Raw genomic sequence first — 16,344 nt, 5'->3', positions numbered from 1 at the left:
TGGTCACCTTATCTAAGGATGTTCTTGCAATGGAGGGAGTGCAGAGGCGATTCACTAGGCTGATACCTGCATGATACCAGGAATGACTTAGGAGGAAAGATTGCGCAAATTGGGATTGTACTCGCTGGAGTTTAGAAGATTGAGAGGGGATCTCATAGAGACCTATAAAATTCTGGCAGGACTGGACAGAATGGATGCAGATGGGATGTTTCCAAGGATGGGAAAATCCAGAACCCGGGGCCATGGTTTGAGGATAATAGGCAAACCATTTAGGACCGAGATGAGGAGGAATTTCTTGACCCAGAGGGTGGTGAATCTGTGGAATTCATTGCCACAGAGGGCAGTAGAGGCAGGTTCATTAAATCTATTTAAGAGGGAATTAGATCTATTTCTTCAGTATAAGGGTATTAAAGGTTACGGAGAGAAGGCGGGAACGGGGTACTGAACTTTAAGATCAGCCATGATCTCGTTGAATGGCGGAGCAGGCTCGAAGGGACGAATGACCTACACCTGCTCCTATCTTCTATGTTTCTATGAGTATTTTGGAGATCACAAAGGCAAAAATACTACGAAAACAAATAGAAAAGTTAAATGACATTGGAGTTCAGCTCCAGCGGTGCACCTGCACTTTTATTTGACAATACAGGCAACATAAATATAATTCATCTCACAACTGCTTTTTAAAATGTAATTCTTAAAAGAACTATGGCCTCATCAGACCACTATTGTCAGAGCCAAAATATAAGCACGGTTATGGTTTCCTTGACATAAGTGAAGCAGCAAAATTCTGAAAAGCCAAAATTGAATTAAAACACCTGGAAAGCACAAATACTTTATAAATGAAAAGTGAACGAGTTTTTTTCATGGCCGCTGTGAGAACAGGATCAAATGAGGGCTGGAATGGCGTTGAGCCGTTTTATGGGGCAAGGTCCAAAAGTGTCTCGATTTGAAAATCTAGTGGCGAACAGCTCACTATTGTCCACTTTTTTTTTCTATTGTTCCACTTTTGATGAAGGTACTGTAGATCTGTATTAAATTCTGACAGCACAGTCACTGGATCTGTGAAAAATTATTGTCTTGACAAAGGGCTTCAGGCCGAAGCATCGATCCTTCTTTTTCTCCCACCGGTGCTGCTCAATCCTGCAAGTTCCTCCACCAGGATGTGTCCAGCTTCAGATTGCAGTACCTGGAAGTCTCTTGTGAAAAGTACCTGCCTGGAGTTGTTCCTTGCACAAAGGAAGATGCTTGTAGTTGCTGGGATGTCAGTGATCTAAGCCCTAGGATATCGCTGCAGGAGCTCCTCAGGGTAGGCCCAACCATTTTCAGTTGATTCACCTTCTCACCCCTTGCTCAGAAATAGAGGGATTCACTCATGACCAGTGATGCTCAGTTGGCAGCTGATCAGATGAAGAAGAGATCCGTGCCTGCCGGCAGCAGGGCTAAGACGACAACATTCGGGCTGGAGCAGCTCAATAGCAAGTAACATTTTGACAAGTAGTGATCTCTAAAAGGAGTCTAATCCTCTCTGCTTGATATTCAATGGCAGACTCAACTCTCGAACCCCAGTATACTGTTAGTGTGCACCATCTGTACAATGCATTGTAGTAACTTGTCTCGGATTCTTTGTCGGCCCTTCCAAAGCTGCCCACCACCCCCCCCCCCCCCCCTCCACTGCTCTATAGAATAAAGGCTGTACATGCAAAACAATTCTGTCCACTCAACCTTGAGCTGTTTCCACAAGACATAGGAGTGAATTTAGGCCATTTTGCCCATTGAGACCACCCTGCCATTCCATCATGGCTGATTTACTACTTTGTTCAACTCCCCATTCTCCTGCCTTCTCCCCTCATGGAGTTTGCTTTTGAGATGCTTATATTGGACGAGACCCTGGCTCTTGACATAAAAACTAAAAGGGCTCGCGTTCCTCTAAGGGCCTTCACAATGTCCCAAATCCTTCACAGCCCAATGAAACCTGTCACTGTGGATTTGTTCAAAATGCGGCACTCAGCTTGTAATAATAATAATAACCAGACAATCATGTTAATTGAGAAATAAAGCTTTAGGCAGGATTCCGAGGAGAGCTCCTCTATTCTGCTTGAAAATATTGCCTCAAGGTCTTTTATCTCCTCCTGAGAGAAACCTTGGTTGAACAAGTCATCCCTTCGATGGGCCTGTCAGCGTGTTACTGGGAGCATCACGAGCCTATGGGTGGTTTATGAACCCATGACCTTTGACACTCAATGGATTGGAGGAGCCATTGATAGACGACAGGCTGCCTGAGCCCCAGAGATAGGGATCCTTGCATTAGCTGATTCCAGTGGCTTGGAGGGAAATGGGGCAGTACAGGCCTCTGTGTGAACCTCCTCCAGGTTTTAAATACCAATAGCAACAGGCCTGTTGCTTAGTCATGGAACCCATCTTTTGATGAGAATGCACAATTTTAAAGAAACAACATTAAAGAATTCTAGATACAAATGTAATATTTTTTGCCCCCCTCTGCTTTGGTGCTATTGTGCGAGTAGCTTGTGCCAGAGAACATTGCGGGTTGGCAACGCCACGAGCCTTGGCGAGAACAGGATCGCTCAGTTTGTGTTGGGCTGGGGTGGGAGGAAAGAAATGGAATCTAGGCCCTTGTAAAGGTAGGAGGAGCCTCATGTGCTTGTACCCAGCGTCAAGGAAGGACTGACTAGATATGCTGGACAATATCTCAGTCAGAGTTGGCATATGCATCTTTAGGGGCATTGTTTTTCTATTATTCTTGATGACATGGGCAAGGCCAGCATTCAATGCTCATCCTTAACTGCTCTTGAGAAAGTGACAGTGAAATGGCTCCCTGAACCACTGCAGTGGAGAGGGAGTTCCAGGATTTAGACCCAACCAAAATAAAGGACTAGCCAAGACGATGCACTTGAAGGAATAGAACCAAGGGACGACTTGTGTTGGATCATGAGTAGGCCACGCAGCCTCTTGGACCGTTCAATTTCTTGCCTTCACTCGTCACAGACTTACAAAGAATAACCAGGAATCAGCAGAGCTGGATGAGGACATGTAAAGAATCTTGGGAAGGATATCTGGAACATTCTTCCTCCTGGCCACTATAACCGAGGACTTTTCCAGGACTAGCCTGTTAATTCTGGCACAACAGCCACAAAATGGTGGAAGTGCAAAGCGGATACTCTCAAAATTAATTCACAAGTCAGCAATGGTGTGCCCCACTACGCTGTCCCAGCATTTCCTCCTCATCTTTTTGTTGTGCAGGAGGTGTGGACTCAGATAAGTGAGGGTGTGAGTTAACGACACGGTGGGGAGGCAGAATGAAGGCGCAGGAGACTTGCAGAGTAAGCAGGACTGGCGATCAGGTGGGCACGCTTGTAGAACGTGATGGGATTCTGGTGGGTTGAAGAGGCTGAGGAAATGGGAGTGGCGAAGGTGAGGTTCTATGGCAATGCAGGTATTCGGGAACCTTGAGAACAGCTGACACAACAACCTGCATTCGTGTACTGACTTTTAACGATGAACACTTGAGAGGATTAACAACGGCAACACCTGGGTGCCTAGTTTTCCCCATCTTCATGTGTTAACACTGGGTTTCCATGCAAGATGATTGGGGCTCCGGGGAGTTTCTACCAAGGACTGACACAGGCCTAACAGGCCAAATCACCTCTCTACTAGCTTTTCTAAAAAAAAATTGGGGATAAGATTAAAACTTATGTTTGATGTTTCCAAGAGTGACCCTGGAGTGGGAACATATTTTAAAAGGATTATTTTCATAATGAGAAGAGAGCAACAGACCGACAACCAAGGTAGAAAGCAACAGGCCTAAGGTGCTATACAAATGCAAACTGCATAACAGTAGGACTGTCATGCCAGGTTTTACAAACCTCTGTATGCATTAAGCTACTTTCACTGCGGAAACATCTTCCCCGAGAATGCATAATTTTGTGAGAGAGACGTCAAAGCTAGAAGCACCGTTTGACAGGCTTGGTTCTAATGGGAAACGGAGCACAAAGTGAACAAAGGAGAATGAGGGGAGGTTACAGTTTGGATGGAATCTCAGGATGAGGAAGATGTCTGGACACTTGGTACAGGCAGCTCCATGGCAACTGGAGCCCAAAAACTTGGACACATTCATAAAGAGTATGGCCGTCCTTCAGCCTTGGCAGGAAGGGAGAAAGGAAACCTTCCACCTCTTTAGTCTGCTTTAGTTCACCAGCCCAGGCAAGAGAAATTCACAGTTTGTCCTGTGGTGGAACTTCGAACATGGACACTTTGATTTTACTCAAGCTATTCAGAGTCAGAAGGCGTTTCTCCTGTGACATGATTCACCAGCTCTCCACCCTGCTTTCCAGCCCATGTGGGTGTGACCGCCCTTTGCAAATTGAACAGTTGGATATGTTATACTCCCACCTTCTTGTAAAATGACTTGTTCACTCAAAACTGCAGGGTATGCTCTTCAGAACTCTTCATTTGGCATCCTGGTTTAAACGGCTCTCCCCGGGACCAAACCGGCAGCCAGCAACAATGAATGGGAAGTAATGGGATCTGATCAGGGTGGAGGAGGTTACTTCCCAGTCAGAATTGGTAAAGCAGGTCACTGTGCCACTGAAACTAAACCACTGTGCTTCATGAGTGCAGATTCTCTTCCATCCACTCTGCACGGGGGTGGGGGTGGGGGGGTGTGGAAGGACATTACATGATGATGTCGTAGACTCTTCCCACTCTTCCCAGCCATTCCCGGACAGCCTGACGAACTCGGACATCGGTGACGTGACAGGTGAGCTGGCTGATACTCGGGTACACTGAAGGCTGCAGAGCTGTGAAGGTTTGATCCGGCAGGAGCTGGATTTGGTTGAGGACGGTTAATATCATATTAGTCCATGCCTAAAATTAAAAAACCAGTTTAGTCAGACAGCAACTTGCCTTTCGATTGCACCATTAAATACTGAATCGAATCATCGAATCATTTATTACCAGGTGTACAGTAAGAAGTTTTTCTTTGCCCCACCCCTCCCCCCCCCCCCCTCCCCCCCCCCCCCCCCCCCAGGGGCCATAAGAGAGGCTGGGACTGAATCATAAAATATTTTAATGTAATTTTATGTCGGTAGGAGAGAAGTACGGAAGGAACCGAGTAAAGTTGACGGATTTACTGGGAAAGGGGCCCATAAATTTTGAGTAGAGTCCTGAGGGGACCATAGCCAAAAAAAAAGGTTGAGAATGGCTAAAATAAACAGCAGTAAAGAGTAATGTGCTTTAAAAAAAAGGCAAGAGTATCACCTTTTACGAACGAGAGATCCATCATTTAAGAGTCCGATATCCAAGAGGTTTTTAAAAATATTATATTTGTTTTATATTGGACTCAATATAATAACAATAACATACTGAATATAAAATCATATATAGATATATATATGGAAAAAGGCCATCTCAACACTTCTATGCCGGTTCACTCAAACAACTCCACTAGCTCCCCCCGCCTATTCTCCACCCATAACCCTCCAACCCCCTCTTATCCATGTAAATATCCAGCCTCCTCTTAAATGAAAGAATTGACTCTGCCTCAACTATTTCCTCCAGAAGATTATTCCATTCAGACACCACTCTCTGAGTGAAGAAGCACCCTCTAATGTTTCTCCTAAAATTTTGCCCCCTTACCCTCAACTTGTGTCCTCTTGTTTCAACCTCCCCTGCTCTCAGGGGGAAGAGTCTACTTGCATCTAGTCTATCTATTCCCTTCATAATTTGAAACACCTCTATCAAATTCCCTTTCATCGTCTACATTCCAATGAATAAAGTCCTAACCTCTTAAGTCTTTCTCAGTACTCTAGGTATTTTAAGCCAGGTCACATCCTTGTAAATCTTCTCTGCCCCCTCTCCACCTTGTCTATATCCTTCCTATAATTTGGAGACCAGAACTGAACACAATACTCCAAACCTGGCCTCACCAACGCCTTAAACAGTTGCAGCGTCACTTCCCAGCTCCTATACTCTCTGCTATGATTTATGAAGGCTAACATAGCAAATGCCTTCTTAACCGCCCTGTTAACATGGAAATCCACCTTCAAGGAACGCTGCACCATAACTCCAAGATCTCTTTGTCCTTGTGCATTCCCCAATGTCCTCCCCTTCACTACATATCTCCTATTTTGATTATTTTTACTGAAATGAAGCACCTCACACTTCTCTACATTAAATTCCATCTGCCATCTTTCAGCCCAACTCTCCAGACAAACCAAATCCCTCTGTAATCCTTGAAAACCTCCCTCACTATCCACCACTCCCCCTATTTTAGTATCGTCTGCGTATTTACTTACCCAGTTAACCACCCCATCATCCAAATCATTAATATAAATTATGAACAACAGGGGACCTAGTAGAAAAAATATTCATAATGTCCGAAAAAAAGGAGAGTCCCTCTTCTCCAAGCGCCCGGCTCCCCAGATTCAAAAGAAAAGGGGACAGGCGGCAAGGCATAGAGGGAAATAAAAAGAAAGAAAATAAAAAAGAAAAAGCAATAGGAGCAAGGTTCAACATCTCAGATCATGTTAAAAGTATTAAATTTCTCGTAAGGAGTATACTAATTGACAAATATCATAATAAATTATACAATCTGGGCATTAAGGTCATCCAAATAAGGCTGCTAAACTTCGACGAACGTACTACATCTATTCCTAAGAAAATAAGTGTCTTCTCGAGGGGAAAACCTGTACAACTTTGTACTTCCATGTTCCAATGATCCATGCAAAGTCGGGAATCGGATTTCCATGTTATTGCTATACATTTCCTGGCGATTGACAACTCAATTTTAATAAGTTTAGCGTTACTTCTGGAGAAGTCAACTTTTATAACTGCAAAATTCCCCAGAAGAAACAATTCCGGGTCTGGAGGGAAGTTCATCCCCTCAATTTTTGTCAACACTTACCCCAATTCTATCCAAAAGGGTCTTAATTTCGTGCATAACCAGGTGGAATGTATAAAGGTTCCAACAACCAAAACACCTATCAGAAAATCCTAGTTTATTTTCATGTATCTTTTGAAGTGTGAGATATAATTGGTGCAGAAAATTATGATAAATCAGTCTATATCTAGAGTTAATTAAGGTAGTCATACTATCTACACATAGATCTGACCAGCAATGTGGATCAATTACAATGCCCAAATCCGATTCCCATCTCTCCCTTGGTCTATGTAAGTCTAGATTTTGGGCTTTGATCTTGGATTGGAGCATATATATATTAGAGACGAATTTGATTGCATTTTCCTTTTGAATTAGAATTTCCATGTCTGAGCACATTGGTAGGAACAATTAATGGTCCCCACTTTTCCCTCAAAGAAGATAGCAATTGGAGATAGCAGAAGGGATGGGTGGGCGTCTGAGAATCCGTGGTCAGGGCATCAGGAGCTCCAGTGGGTGGGCAGCTGGGGCGAGAATCCGTGGTCAGGGTGTTGTATTCATTCTATCTATGCCCCTCATAATTTTGTATACCTCCTTCAAAGTTTAACCTTTCCCTGAAACTCAGTTCTTGAAGTCCAGGCAACATCGTAGTAAATCTTTATATCTTATTGATATCCTTCTTGTAGTTAGGTGACTAAAACTGCAAACAATGCTCCAAATTTGGCCTCACCAATGACTCGTACAACTTCACTATAATATCGCGACTCCTGTATTCAACATTTTATGAAGTCCATCGTGCCAATAGCTCTGGTTACGACCCTATCACGGTCTGATACGAGGACACCAACACCCCTGAGCATAAAGCCCTCACGAAAGGTAGTGGACGCAGCCCAGGGCACATGCAAGACCCTGCCCACCATCGAGAACATCAACAGGCAACGCTGCCACCAGAGAGCAGTAGCGATCATCAAGGTTCCACGCCACCCAGCAGACACTCTGCTCTCGCTGCTGCCACCAGGAAAAAGGTGCCAGTGCCACAAGAGCAGGTGCTCCCCCTCCACCATCAGATTCCTCAACAACAAACTCAATCAGGGACCCATTTAAGGACTCTTACATGTGCACTTTATTGATTTCTTTCTGTTAAATTTAGCCATACAGCGCGGTAACAAGCCATTTTGGCCCACGAGCCAGTGCCGCCCAATTTACACCCCATTAACCTACACCCCAGGTACATTGCGAAAGGTGGGAGGAAAGCAGAGCCCCTGGGGAAAACCCACGCAGACATGGGGAGAAAGTACAAATTCCTTACAGACAGTGTGGGATTGGAACCCCGGTCCCGATGGCTGGCGCTGTACAGGCGTTGCGCTAACTACTACATCAACCGTGCCCTGTCCTCTCTGTATTGCACATTGTTTTCATTCATTGACTGTTTACAGGTTCTTTATTTGTTTACGTGTACATTGTGTACAGTTTGTTTGTGTACTAGCAATAAGTGCTCATTTCTGCCTGGCCTGCTGGAAAAAGGAATCTTTGGGTTGCATGTATTGTCATGAAGCTGAATCTTACCTGCATCTGGCCCTCTGTGTCACGCAGGGACACATTCTGGCAGCTTGCTGTGGAGCCCGAGCGCGGCCTCCTCTCCTGCCGGAGCAGCTCGGCGCCCGCGCTGAACGAATGCCGCATCCGGCCCTGGTCCAGGAGGTGCTGTGGCCGCTGCAGGGGAGAGTCTGGGCCCCTACCACCACCACCTCCACCTCCTGCCACTGTCTCTCCCTTGCCTGCATTCTGCTGCTTCCGCCTTTTGTACTCCAGCACCAGCTTGCCGATGGTCCGGTCGGTGGCAATGGTGTAGATCCTGCTGCCTGCGCTCTCCCACCATTCCTTTCCGCGGCCCTGCTCGGGGCTGCCTGGCAACGGCCTGGGGTCTCCATCTGTCCCGTCGTCCCCCAAGCGCGCCTTCCCGCCGAGCCGCCAGCCACTTTCGCGGCGCGGCGAGGCACCCTGCGTGCCTGCGCGTGGCCAGCTCCCCTCCGACGATGACGGCGACGAGGGTGGTGGCGTGGCCGCCATTTCTTTGCCTGAGGCGCAGGACGGACTGGACCCTTCGGAGGGGCAGGCGGGCAGGAAGACGAGCGGCTCGCCCTTCGCTGCCAGCGACTCCTCGGCGCAGCTCTGCAGGTCGAGGTGCAGCTGGATGTAGTTGGTGCACACCTCCAGGCACAGCTTGTGCAGCCGCCTGACCAGCCAGGCCCAGTCGGCGTTGCTGCCTGGCTGGACACTGATGGAGGGGATCCTCGCCCGCCACTGCCGCTTCTCCTTCCCCCTGGGCGGGCTGACCTGCGCTGTCTCCTCAAAGATGTCCTCGTCCTCCGATGAGCACTGCTGTGATGAGTCCGAGCTCAGCTCCCCTTCCTCCTCCTCATACAGGATCTTCTTGACCTGCTCGGCCGACAGGTGCTCTTGGTTGGTCAGGATAGCGCAGATCAAGGCCTGGAAGTAGATGCTGAAACTCATGGCTGACTGCCGGTAAAGGTTGGCCGCCCCGCCAACCCCCGACACCTTCATCAGCAAGTACTTGAGCCCGGGACGGGTGTCAAACTCGCGAGCCGTCCAGTACGAGTCCAGCAACAGGTCGAAGATGACGGCCAGGTTCTGCATGGAGATGTACCGGAGGAATCCGGCTGCCCTGCTCTCTCCAAAGGCTATAGTCCGGTCCGGAGCATCGCTGGGCGTCGGACCTTTGACAAACTCTTCTAGCAGCACGTCGTACAGGTTCTGGAGCAGCACCTGGTGAGATAACAAGCTGACCACAATCGTGCGGAATGGGATTCTGTGGATTAAAATGGAAATGCAGACAGTTAACAACTGTGCGTGGGCACATGGTAAAAAACACAATCCTTGAGAAACTCAGTGGGCCACACGGTGTACTTTATATCACAAAGCTAAAGGTGCATAACCAACATTTTGAGCTTGAGGCCTTCATCAAGGCATGAGCAAAATGTCAGCAGGCACCTGAATATAATAGTGGTGGGGAAAGGGAAGGAGAATAAGTAATAGGTGGATAAAAGAGGGAGGGAACACCAGCAAACAGGGGGAGGGGGAGAGAAGGGGGTGGAGAGCTGGAGGAAAGGAGACAGAGGGGTGGGGAAGAGAGGGAGAATGGGGAGCGCTCCAGCAGAAACCAGTGAAGTAGGTGTTAATGCCATCCAGTATTTGAGTGCCCAGACAGAATATTAAGCGTTGCTCCTCTAATTTACAGGTGGCCCCAAATTGGCATTTCATGAGGCCTTGAACAGACATGTCAACCTGGGAGTGGAGCACAGAATTGAAATGGTCGGCCACTGGGACATCCCTGTCATTGATGCGGACGGAGCGAAGGTGCTCGGTGAAGCGATTTGCCAGGCTGGGTCCAGTGTCTCCGAAATAGAGAAGGCCACAGCGGGAGTACTGGATGACTTCTGTAGATTCGCAAGTATGGCTTCACTTGGAAGAACGGCTTGGGCCCCTGAAAGGAGGTGAGAGAGGGGGTTGCGGGTGACACTTTCTGCAGTTGCATGGGAAGGTGGCAAGGGGGAAATTAACGGGAAGGGATGAGTTGACGAGGGAGTCAAGGAGGACACCTCAATGATCTGGAAGGGAAGACGGCATCTTGTGAGAGGATGCAATGGAGGAATTGAGAGAAAGGAATAGAATCCTTACAGGGGACTGGGTGTGAGGAAGTGTCATTGAGGTAATATATGAGTGCGTGAATGTATCTGTGTGCACAAGTTGACCAAGAGTCAGAGCTTGAGAGCATGGACATGGTCTGTTTGGGATGACTTGACCATGTCAACCAAGCTGGTCTCATTTGCCTGAGTTTGGTCCATTAGCCTTCCGAACTTTTCCCCTCCCGTCTAAGTGTCTTTTTAACGTTACAGTTGTCTCCACTTCTACGGCTTCCTCTGGCCAGTTTATTCCATATACCCACTATTCTCTGTGGAGGCAGCATCCTTCAGGTGCCTTTTAAATCTTTCCCCCTCACCTTAAATCGATGCCTTCCAGTTTTCAATTGCCTTATCCTGGGAAAAAGATGATGACTATTTCCCTTCTCTGTGCACCTCATGATTTCATAAACCTTCATAAAGTCTGACAGTAGCCTCCTATGGTTCACAGAGTAAAGGTCCTAGCTTTTCAAAATCTCTTTATAATTCAAGACTACACCAGAAATGGGGGAGACCATCCCCCATCTGAGAAGAAGCAGAGGAGCTGAACCACGGTACGGTGACCACGGCAGCGGACCAGTGTGGGGGGCTCTGCAGCTGAAAGACCCATGCATGCGGAGGGCTGCTGGGGGCTTGAGGCGAGGAACCCGTGGAGGCCGTGGGCTGCTGGAGACTGATGTCGGGAGACTCGTGCCGAGTTGCGGACTGCCGGAGACTGGCTCAAAACTGGCTGGAGGGGTATCAGGTATCAGAACTGGCATTTGAGGGGGTGCCGAAGACGCTGAAGGGTTCCTGACCATGTTGGAGGTTTGGATCTGGAGCACGGGTGGCCAATGGTTTGGACTGGACTCTGGGTGGCTGTGGAAGAGCTGGAGGCAAATCTACAGACACTTGGTAGCTCTGGGGAGACTCTCTTTTGCTTCTCTTTGTTTGTAAGAGACACTTCAGGCAATTTCTGGCAATGGTGAATCTGTCTGCCCTGCAGCGGGCAAACGCAGTTTCACATAACGTGAACACAGTTTTAACACAATGATAATAAATGGAATCTTGAATTTTGATCTTGACATTCCTGACAACACTCTCATGAATCTTTCCCACGCATTTATGGTGTGAAAAATAAAAAATAAAAAAAATTTAAAAAATCTTTCCCACGCCAGGGTCAATGCCGAGGAGGGGCATCTGCGGGCATTGCCTCCCCCCCCCCCCAGCAAGGTGCTATGATCCCCATATGGTCGTGGCCGTCACTCGTCCTCAGAACCCACCCCACTGCTGAGTGAGTTTATGAGCGTTGCACTGCTCCCTCCCCCAAAAGCTAATGCCCCTCACTAACATTTGCTCTGGTGCTGTCACTGTCCCCCCTCACCCTTTCAGGCTTAATATATTTCCTTTAGTTGGGTGTCCAGAACTCCAAGTCTGAGCTCACCAATGTCTTGTACAGTTTTGACATGACAGCCTTGATCCTGTACAAAACGCCCAGTCCAATTCCCACACATGATAAACACTGCCTTCTACCTGCTTTACCGCCATCCTGGGACTAACTATGCAATTATCCTCTTGTGTCTCTTTGTTCTTCATCCCCCTTGGGCCCTACCATTCACTGTCCTGGTTTAACCTACCAAATTGCAACACTTTGTACCTGTCTGAGTTAAACACTTGTGTCTGTGACTTCAGGTGAAATGTGCATGCCAGAGAGAATAATTAAGGCTGGATCACCAACAGCATGAGAGAACTAAAGGAAAAAAGTCAAACACGTAAGTCCACAGACACCATGGTTGAAGTAAAAACACAATACTGGAGAAACTCAGCAGCTCAAACAGTGGACTATATATATAGTAAAGTTAAGGATACATTAAGCATTAAAGGGGTATCTCGATTTGAATTGTCCAGCATAGAATGGTATGGATCAGGTTCTGGGAGATGGGATTAAGAAGGGTGCTCACTGGTCAAATGGATGAGTTGGGCTGAATGTTAGGTGGTGAATAAGGTATGTGGCGTGTTTGCTTTTAAAGGTTGGGGCCTGGAATATAAGGAGTGAAACATGAAAATCTGCAGATGCTGTGATTGTAGTAAAAACACACAGAAATGCTGGAGGGACTCAGCCGGTCTCGCAGCCTCCATAGAAGGTAAAGATATATTGCTGACATTTCGGGCCTGAGTCCTTCTTCAAGTCAAGAGCAAAAAGCAGACAGGGATCTGAATTAAGGTCTGGGGAGAGAAAGAAGGAAGGATGGGAGGTGGGGGAGGTGGGGGGGGGGGGGGGATGTCGGGGGAGTCCGGACCAACAGCCAAAGTTGTTAATTGGATATGATAAGGTGAGAAAATCCTCAAAATGGGACAAGAAAAAGCGACGTAGTAAAAAGTAAAATGTTACCTACTGCATCTGGTGCTCCTTTTGTGGTTTCTCTGCATCGGAGAGACCGGGCGCAGCTTGGGAGGTCACTTCGCTGAGCATCTCTACTCTGTCCGCAGCAATGACAGGGATCTCCCAGTGGCCATCCACTTCAATTCTGAGCCCCACTCCTATTCTCACATGTCTGTCCATGGTCTCATATACTGTCCCAACAAGACCACCATAATTTGGAGGAACAACACTTGATTTTCCGTCTGGGCACTCTCCAGCTGGATGGCCATTAACATCGACTTCTCTGGTTTCTGCTACCCTATTCTTCATTCCCCCTCCCTTCCCTTCCCCTTTGTCTTCTTTCCTCCCCCTTCCCTCTCCATTCACCCAGCCATCCCTCCTCCCTCTGCTTGCTGCTGTGCCCTCCCTCCCTTCTCCTGCCTTTGGGATCATGCTCCTTCCCATCCCCTCTCCTCCCCCACCATTTTGTTCGGGCACCTGCCGACATTTTTTCATACCTTGATGAAACGTTATTTATCCTTGCTACTGTTTGACCAGTTTTGTGTTTTTACAGAGTGGAGCCATTCAGCACATTGTATCATATCTGCTATCTATTCTTTTCCCAGAGCCCTGTAACTTAGTTTCTGGTTCTTGTTCATAAGTTATGATTGAAGATACTTTAAGCACCCTTACGTTTTATAGATTTTAAATTTCTTGCACCTGCAGTATGTTACATTTGTCTTGGTCACAGGACAGGTGCGGAAACCTGGAATGAAATTGCCATCTTAGAGCAAGAATAGGACAGTAAAATGAAGTTGGACTCCTTACCCTATTTTCCTGTTTGGTCATCAGACATGAGATAAAAGGGAAGCAAACAGAAGAAAGATTAGACCAAGAGAACAAAAACAACGTCATCAGCAGGTTGCACACATCGCAGGGGAAGACCCCAAAGGAGGCACCAAAGCTGGGTACTGGGGACAGATTGAACTTTGCCCACTGGGGAAGGTTCAACTCTTGCCACCATGAGAGGGTTGAACATGGCAGAAGTGGGATTAACCATCGTCCACTGGGGAGGATTAAATATTCAGGTCAGAAATTCTTTGATTACATCTGCTAAATATGTTTTATTGAGCCCAGTGACCCTTACTTCCAAAGGATCAAATATGGGCAATGCAGAACAATGTACACCCATTATAATATCTCTGCGGCGAGTTCTCATCACCAGGGCTCACCCTTGGTGTCCAGCAAAGACAAATACAAAGGTTGGGGTTAAATGTTTGAACCATCTACAGATTTGTTGACGATACCACAGTATAGTGGGTTGTATAAAGGAAGGGGATAAGTCAGAATGCAGACATGTAGATAGGGTGGTGAGGACGGCTTTTGGTATGCTGGGCTTTATAAATCAGAACATAGAATATAGGAGCTGGGAGGTGATGCTGAGACTGTTTAAGGCATTGGTGAGGCCAAGTTTGGAGTATTGTATGCAGTTCTGGTCTCCAAATTATAGGAAGGATATCAGTAAGGTTGACAGGGTGCAAAGAAGGTTTACGAAAATGTTGCCTGGATTGCAGTATCTTGAATAATGAGAAAGATTGAGTAGACTGGGACTTTATTCATTGGAGCGTAGAAGGTTGAGAGGGGATTTGATAGAGGTATTTAAAATTATGAAGGGAATAGATAGAGTAGATGCGAATAGGCTCTTTCCCTTGAGAGTAGGGGAGATTGGAACAAGGTAAGGGTTAAGGGGCCAAACTTTAGGAGTAACATAAGAGGGAGCTTCTTCACTCAGAGAGGGGTGGCTGAGTGGAATGATCTTCCAGAAGAGGTAGTTGCGGCAGGGTCAAGTCTGTCATTTAAGAGGAGGTTAGATGAGTACATGGATGTGAGGGGGTTGGAGGGTTATGGGCAAGGGAATGGGTAGGTGGAACTAGTGGAGTTTCACATAAAACATGCGGACTAGAAGGGCCGAGATGGCCTGTTTCTGTACTGTAAATTGTTGTATGGTTATACTGTTATATGGTTAAAGGTAAACATTTAGCGTTGGCAGAAGCTTACAGCCTCTCTCGCAGCATTGTAAATGGGGTGGGCTTACAGTGGCCCTATAAATTCTAGCATCTTTGGAGATTAAATTGGAATGGCAACATATAAGGGATAAAAGTTTTTAAATTTAAATTTAGACATACTGCATGGGAACAGGCCATTTCGGCCCACGAGTCCATGCTGCCCAAAAACACCCGATTGACCTACACCCTGGTACATTTTTGAACAGTGGGAGGAAACCGGAGCCCCCGGGGAAAATCCACGTGGACACTGGGAGAACGTACAAACTCCCTACAGAAACCTGGGCCCGAGCGCTGGTGCTGTAAAGGCATTGCGCTAATCGCTACACCGACCGTGCCTCCCAAGTTCTGCCAGGTTGAGTAAGTAGGAAGGTAAGTAGTGACACTGGAGGGGGTGGGGGGGTTGGGTGTTGGGAGCTCCGGTGGGCAGGAGGCCAGTGGTGAGGATCTGAAGTCGGGGCGTTGGGAGCTCCGGTGGGCGGGAGGACTGGGGTGAGGATCTGCGGTCGAGGCATCAGGAGCTCCAGCGGGCAGGCAGCTGGGGTGAGGATCTGTGGTCGACAGGCGGCCAGGACGAGGATCTGCCATCGGGGAGTCATGAACTCGGGTGGGCGGCCGGGGTGTCTGGAACTCAGACGGACGGGGAACTGGGGCGTTGGGAACTCAGGCAGGCAGGCGGCCGGGAACTCAGGTGGACAGGCGGCTGGGGCCAAAAATAAGGGGAGTCAACTTTGGAGTGGAAAGGAACCAAGAATGCTGTGGAAAAAACAATATTAGAGTAGGAAAGTGACTGAGGTGAAGAAAAACATATTCTGTCAAGAAAGACCACATCAACAAACAGCTGGACACGAAATAATGGAACCAAGATAAGTAGCTCTGCAGTATTACTAAAAATGAATCTAAAGGTTCTGTATTTATACGTGGAGAGGATTTGTAATTGGATGAATTAAAGAATGCAAGAACCAGCAAATGTAATTGCCAATTACAGCTGCAGGGGTGACCAATGTTGAAATTTAAATGTACGCGGGCAGTGATAATTAGAAAGAAAAAACTGTAAAGGTCAGGGGCAAACGATGAACACTAGTTCATAAAATAAAAATGTGGAATCAGCCTGGATGGAAACGAGTACCACTAAGGTGCTAAAGACACTGAAGGGCCTTTGCACAGAAGTGGCCACATAGTAGATGGCAGCACCGAGGAAGTTAAAGGGACATCAGAAAGGGGGCTACAGTAATTGGTGAATCCAGTCAACACATGGACTGGCCATTACGGTTGGTGTAACGGTTAGCATGAGGCCTTTACAGCACCAATGATCGGGACCAGATCTGGGTTCCAATTCTGCGCTGT

The 16,344-nt window shown here is 47.3% G+C and overlaps 1 protein-coding gene across 1 annotated transcript in view; it reads right to left on the bottom strand.

The window, feature by feature from the left end:
* Positions 1-587: 587 nt before the first annotated feature.
* The window catches only part of arfgef3 (ARFGEF family member 3), a 197,729-nt gene continuing 181,972 nt past the window's right edge, over positions 588-16,344 (bottom strand). Inside the window, exons 48-49 of the mRNA XM_069936112.1 lie at positions 8,459-9,722; positions 588-4,881 (exon numbers count right to left, since the gene is read on the bottom strand). Coding sequence (XP_069792213.1) covers positions 4,690-4,881; positions 8,459-9,722 — 1,456 coding nt within the window. The 3' untranslated portion in view covers positions 588-4,689. The remainder of the gene's footprint in view (positions 4,882-8,458; positions 9,723-16,344) is intronic.

The sequence above is a fragment of the Narcine bancroftii genome, chromosome 4, assembly GCF_036971445.1.
Source record: "Narcine bancroftii isolate sNarBan1 chromosome 4, sNarBan1.hap1, whole genome shotgun sequence".
In the NCBI taxonomy this organism is placed as follows: Eukaryota; Metazoa; Chordata; class Chondrichthyes; order Torpediniformes; family Narcinidae; genus Narcine; species Narcine bancroftii.
Note: the sequence above shows the minus strand (reverse complement) of the source record. Positions and strands in the feature narration are given on the sequence as shown.